At 45.0% G+C, this 6266-nt stretch overlaps 1 protein-coding gene across 1 annotated transcript; it reads right to left on the bottom strand.

Annotated features, from left to right (window-relative positions):
- Positions 1-446: 446 nt before the first annotated feature.
- On the bottom strand, positions 447-3551 carry GADD45A (growth arrest and DNA damage inducible alpha). Its single transcript, XM_079131607.1, has 4 exons — positions 3208-3551; positions 2672-2773; positions 2189-2426; positions 447-1118 (listed from the first exon to the last, which is right to left on the bottom strand). Exons 1-4 carry the CDS (start codon positions 3249-3251, stop codon positions 1005-1007), a joined length of 498 nt encoding a protein of 165 aa, XP_078987733.1. The 5' UTR covers positions 3252-3551; the 3' UTR covers positions 447-1004.
- Positions 3552-6266: the final 2715 nt, after the last annotated feature.

The following is a 6266-nucleotide window of genomic DNA, read 5'->3' as shown; positions in this document are numbered from 1 at the left end:
GTGCAGCTGCTAGTAATATCCCTGTCTTCTACTGAAGAGAAATGAAACTTTTTAAGACCCAAATAAAAATAATTCTCATTAAAAGTCTCACTCCTGCTGCAGGTATCTTGGTAATTCCTCTCTGCTTCCACATTTTGCATACAATTTTACTAACATCATTAAATTGTAACTTTTCATACTTTGCAAGTTGAACCTCATCAAGGTTTTTGGGTTCGCAGTGCTGAGGATTGAACTCAAGGCTTGGTGCATGCTAGGCAAGTGGTCTACCACTGAGCTGGATCTCCAGCCTGCAAGTTGAATATGTAACCTTTTTTTTTTCTAACCCCAACCCCAATTCCTCTTAAATTACATGTTTTTCTGACCTAGTGGTAGAGCAAGCCACCAGCAAAATATCTGTTAATACAAGTCCAAGCTAACAAGACAAAAGCATACACTGAGAATGATGCTATTCCATATCAGTTTATTGTAGGTATTGTTTCAAAAAATTTATAGCATAAATAACCTTTCATGTTATAAAATAACTTAGTACAATTTATAATAAAACTTTTGAGAATTTAACATCTCATCAAAATACAATAAAATATGGTTTTAAAATATGATTAACCCTTTCAGTGTTTTTTTTTTTAACTTGAGGGAGGAATATAAACCAAAATACCCAAACTACTGCTGCACATTTAAACTTTTAACAAAGAATATTTGGTTTATTTTAATGTAACTCAACCATACTAAATTAATACATAGTTTTCCTTCCCACATGGTTCTTTATAATTTTTGTTCCTTTTGACTTGTATTTGTTTCAACACAGCTTCTTTCTTCATTTTCACCTTTCCATCTGCAAAGTCATCTATCTCTGGGCCCCCAGAACATGTAGTTGAACTCACTCAGCCCCTTGACATCAGTTTCTGTAATCCTTGCATCAGTGTAGGGAGTAACTGCTTGAGTAACTACAAAGGTATTTCAAAACTTCAGTGCAATTTGGTTCAGTTATTTTCATTCAGATGCCATCACCGTTCAGGGAGATTAATCACTGGAACCCACTGATCCATGTAGCGACTTTCCCGGCAGAAACAAATAAGTTGACTTAAAGCAGGATCCTTCCATTGTGATGAATGTGGATTCTGGAAACAAATTTAGAAAAATTAATTTCTCATAAAAATCATCAGTATTTACTAATAATTACACTACTAGTGAAAGGAAGATACCTGAACATTCTATATTTTGGCTATGTGACAAGGAGACAAGTTATAAGCACAAACAAAATAAATTCTTCTAGGTAGTTGGGTTTCCTGTAAAACCATTAAAAGTAATTATGTATTAAACTGTACTCTGCAAAGTCTAACCACATGAAATCCACAATGGGCCATGAACATAAGTTTGCATATCTATTCAATTTTGCATGAGAGAATCATTCACAGGTTTGCCCTCCAGTATTTGTACCCTGGCAGAGCCTTGAATGTAACAATTCTGAAAAGTATTTCCATGCCGTGTGTGCACTAAGATGGGAGCTGAACAGCTAACTGAAATTGCCACCTGTTATTTTCCAAAAGACAATGAGTAGTACTTCTCAGAAGTAGCATTAGGAGGTTGCACTTCCCTAAACCAGTCAAAAAGAGCAAAATTCTGAAGACAAAGCCAGCACATTTACCTCTAAAAACATCTTGTCTACCTTCCAAAAGCTTTATGGGGTGGGGGATGCATTTAAAAACTGCAAGATTTTCAAAGGAAAAAAATTCCACTGAAGTCTCTTAATGTATTTCTAGGGAATTAATAAGGTCAGTCTCCTACACCATTTCTATTTTTAGCTTTGACTGGCAGAGAATGAAGCTGACTTCTTAATGAGGGGTGAGCCAGGAATTTATTTGGCTTTATCTAATCTGCCCTGCTAAAGGAATTAGTCACGCGAGGTAGTGCAGATGTAGGTAGGGAGTAGCCGGGCTGACTGCTGACTCACAGGGATCTCTTCCGCTGTTGGCACCAGCCAACGTGCTTAGACTTGTTCTGTACCAGAGAAAATCCTGATGATGAAACTAGTACCTCTCGGCTGAAAGTCCACCACACACTTTAGTGGGGCAAAGGCAGCCACGCTCTTGACTCCCACCCATACAGGTCTGCAGCCGGATCACTCAGCCCTGGCTCGCTTCCTTCCAGGTTTCTAGCCCCAGTTGGTCGCAGATCCCTTCTCCCTTACCGTAACAAGCACGCAGTGCAGGTCCGGGGGCTGCGCTGCGCCCTCGCTCGTAGTTGGGCTCGCGTCTGTTTCCAGCAGTAGGAGCTCCGCCAGCCTGCCCGGGTTGCTGACGCGCAGGATGTTGATGTCGTTCTCACAACAGAACGCCTGGATCAGAGTGAAGTGGATCTGCAGAGCCACATCCCTATCGTCGTCCTCGTCTGCCGCCAGCAGGCACAGAACCACATTATCCGGGTCGCTGAGGGCAGTGGGCAAAACGCGTGAGTGCAGAGGCTCCCCCGACACAGGTGGGCACCCGCAACCCCAGCCGGGTCCCGGGGTCACCTCCGGCCTCTGACTCCCCCCACCCAACCCCGGGCAGGCAGCAAGCAGCAGATGCACTGCGCAGAGAAGCACTGAAGGGTGAGGGGCGTCCCGGAGGCGACCTCCGCAGGCTGGGGTGGGAAGGGGGTGCCACGAGGGGACAGCGACGGCCCCACTTACACATTGAGTAGCTTGGCCGCCTCGTACACCCCGACGGTGATGGTGCGCTGACTCAGGGCTTTGCTGAGCACTTCCTCCAGGGCATCGCCCACCTTGTCCATCCTATGGGCGAACAAAAACAATAGGACCTGTGAGCCCTCGGGTCACTGCCGAACCCTTCCCTCTGCACCGGGAGCCAGAGCACCCGGGCTTTCTGCAAACCCGGACTGCCCCGGCCGCGTCACCCCTTATGACCCCTCTCACGCCCGGAGGCCGGGTGTCCCGTGAGAAGCCCCGAGAGTTCCCCGTCACCCTCCCCGGGGGTCACGACCACAGGCTCTCTGCTACGGAAGCCAATTCAGACTTCGCAAGGCCCCGGCGGGGTAGTTTCCGTTGACGGGTGCCCCTGGATGATCCCGAGGGAACGAGGGCGGGAGGTGCCCTAGACAAACTTTTCCGCTTGCTTCCCTGCAAACCTCCCACAGCCCAAACACTCCCTGAAATGCGCCGGGAGGGCGAGAGGAGTTCAGGCCGGAGAAGTTCGCAGGCAGACTTACCTTTCGGTCTTCTGCTCTCCAGCCGAGAATTCCTCCAAAGTCATATTGCAACTGCAAGTCCTTCACAGAGAGCGCGGCGTGCGGGCTGCTCCTGCCACCGTGAGCGCGCGGGCGCCAGCTCTCTACACTCGCTCTCGGGCTTCTTGTGGCGCGCTCCGATCCCGCGCAGTCCGATAGCTCCTCGCCCGCCCGGGCTCCTCCTGCAGCGATCAACGCTGCCGCGCCGTCCCTGCCTTCCTGACCCGTTCGCCGGGTCGCTCGCTCGCGGGCCCTAGCCTCGCCAAGAACCGCGACACCACTAGTGCAGCTGCTTCTCAGCCACTGGAGGACAAAGGGTCTGGCTTGCCGGAGTTATCCTGCCAATCCTCAACCAACCACATTCCGTCTCATTTGCATGCACTGCAGTCATTGGTCCATGCAAATTAGACTGCTTCGGCAATTTGACCCCGGCTCTGAGAGCCCGGCTGAGAGGAGCGGAAGAAGGAGGAGCTAGGAGGGAGGAGAGCGCAGGGAACGCGGGTGGTGCAGAGACCGGGAAGGCGGGGCCCGAGCGGATTCCCTTATCCGGTTGGTGGGGGGGCCATCTGGAGTGGAGGACGATGCGGTAGCAGGAGGTGACTTCAGTTTGGGCTGCAGCAGCCTACCGATTGTTTTTCTAGTTGGTGCACATTTTAAAATTATTGTTTCATATCTTTTGTTTTAAGGAATTGCTATTAGAATCTATTTCCAGGGTTAATGCACCCAAGCCTAGTAATTATTAGTAAACAGGTTACATTTAAAATTAAAAAAAAAAAAAAAAAAAAAAAAAAAAGTATGTCCAGACCTCCCGGGCAAAGTTTACCTCAGAAGTTTTGTATAAGTCTAAGCAAAGCTGCTTATTAGTAGTAGTGGTATTTCGGTGCCCTGATGGCTGGTTTGATTTATTTTTGGAAAGTTGCAAGGTTTGGAAGCTCAAAAAAGAAAAACCAACACATTTGTGTTTAGTGATGGCAGGGAACCAAGTTGGAAACTTTTCCACAGAAAGCAAAAAGGCTTCCCACCAGCAACGTGTAGCTCTGGGAAACCCTGACCTAGCGTGTGTATCCGTGGGGAGCTGGTGACCACATGTCAGAATTTCAGCCTGACAACCCAAGTTCACCTTTCTCAAAGTGCATTTTCCAAAGAAGGGTCCTTCTGTATGCACAATAGCTGAGAGTCAAATATCTGACACCCACACAAGCCAGCCACAGCCAAAATTCAAAATGCTCTGGATATGCTCTGAACTTTTTTTCTGAAGGCAAGTGAGTATGTCACTATCTTCCACAGAAAGTCTGTGATCTCACTGTGAATTATTGATGTCAGATGCTGAATCATGAAGCTGTAGCTATAGGACTTTTTAGTCACATGCTGAAATTTCACCTTTGAGATAATGGCAACTTGTAGGTGGAAAGCAGAGCTTTATAACTGCAAGCAGAAGTTACATGTTTTTTAAAAACAAACTTTAATGCACAGATTTCACTGAATAGTTCAGAAGCCCCTTCCTTTATTTTATGAGTTTATGCAATATATGAAAAAACATTTCATAAACCTACTGAAGTCACTCAAGTGGTGAAAAAGGCTCCCATATGCTTGCATTCAAAACATTACTTACATTATTAAGGTCTTGCACTGCTACAGGTCACAGAGGTAAATTTTGCAAAGGTACATGGGAATTTTGTGATCCTATGCTTTTATCATTCTAGGCAAAATACTCTCCAGCTCCTTGGATCTTTATTTAGTGGAAAAGAAAAGTAATAGTTTGGTTTTCTGGTTCATTTATTTGAGCTGCCACTTTGCACACAGTTCCTAAAAGGGACAATGTTTGAGTAAAGGAATAGTCATCATCAGTGCCTAATTCACCCACGGGAGCCATGTATTTCGTGCCTTAAATCCTTACATGAGATGTCTTTGTTAAAGAGCTCCTCAACATTGGAGCTGGGGACATAGTTTAATGGTGGAGTGTTTTCTGAGCATCTGTAGAGTTCCTGGGTTCAATCCCCAGCCCGGCAAAACAACAACAACAACAACAACAAAACCCTCAACATTGAAATTTAGGTAGGTATTGAAGCATTTTAAGTTTTGCAGACAAAACCCAAATTACACAATCTGGCCTAAGTCAACATCTCGAGATTGTTTGAATGTGTTCCACGGAACTCCAAGGGTCTATCCACTACCTATTTCTTAGAGGTTCTTTAAAAGGAAGCGTGACAACAAGCTGACAAAGAATTAGGAAATAATGTGAGTTTCTTTTCTTTTCTCTTTTTTTTTTTTTTTTTCTTTGTAGTACTAGGAGTTGGACCCAGGGGCACTCTACCACAGAGTTATATCGTAGCCCTTTTAATTTATTATTTTTTTTAAAATTATGATTAATTAATTAATTTATTTGGTGGTACTAGGATTGCACCCAGGGGCACTCTACCCTTGAGCTACATCACTAGCCTCCACTCCCCACATTTTTTGAGACAGTTTCTAAGTTGCCCAGGCTGGCATCAAACTTATGGTCCACCTGCCTCAGCCTCCGGAGTTACTGGGATTATAGGCATGTAACACCACTGCAGGCTCATGTGAGTTTCTTTCTTTCTTTTTTTTTTTTTTTTTTTTTTTTAGTGCTGGAGAATCGAACCCAGGGCCTTGTACCTGCAAGGCAAGCACTTTACCGACTGAGCTATCTCCCTAGCCCTTATGTGAGTTTCTTGACAGCAAGGACTGACTTATCAGCTTGGTGTCCTTAGCACCTAGCACATTTCCTGCATTTAGCAAAAAAACACATTTGTTTATTGAGTTGAATAGAAACTGAGAGTTAAGAAAAATCTCAGAATCCTGCAGTTCTGTGCATTGAGTGAATTCTGATATCCCACCTCAAACATTAGTTCAAAAATACTTTTTATGTCCTATTATATACCAAGAACTGTACAGTTCCTGGTTTTTTCCTGTAAAGAGCTTAGAATCAAATTCATATGGCCATGCTTCAACTGGATTTTGAGACAAAATAGTATCCACTGTCATCAGCTAGCTATGCTGAAAGTCCCATGACTTTAGTC

This window comes from Sciurus vulgaris (assembly GCF_902686455.1).
Source record: "Sciurus vulgaris genome assembly, chromosome: 1".
Taxonomy (NCBI): Eukaryota; Metazoa; Chordata; class Mammalia; order Rodentia; family Sciuridae; genus Sciurus; species Sciurus vulgaris.
This window is presented reverse-complemented; position numbering and strand designations above follow the sequence as displayed.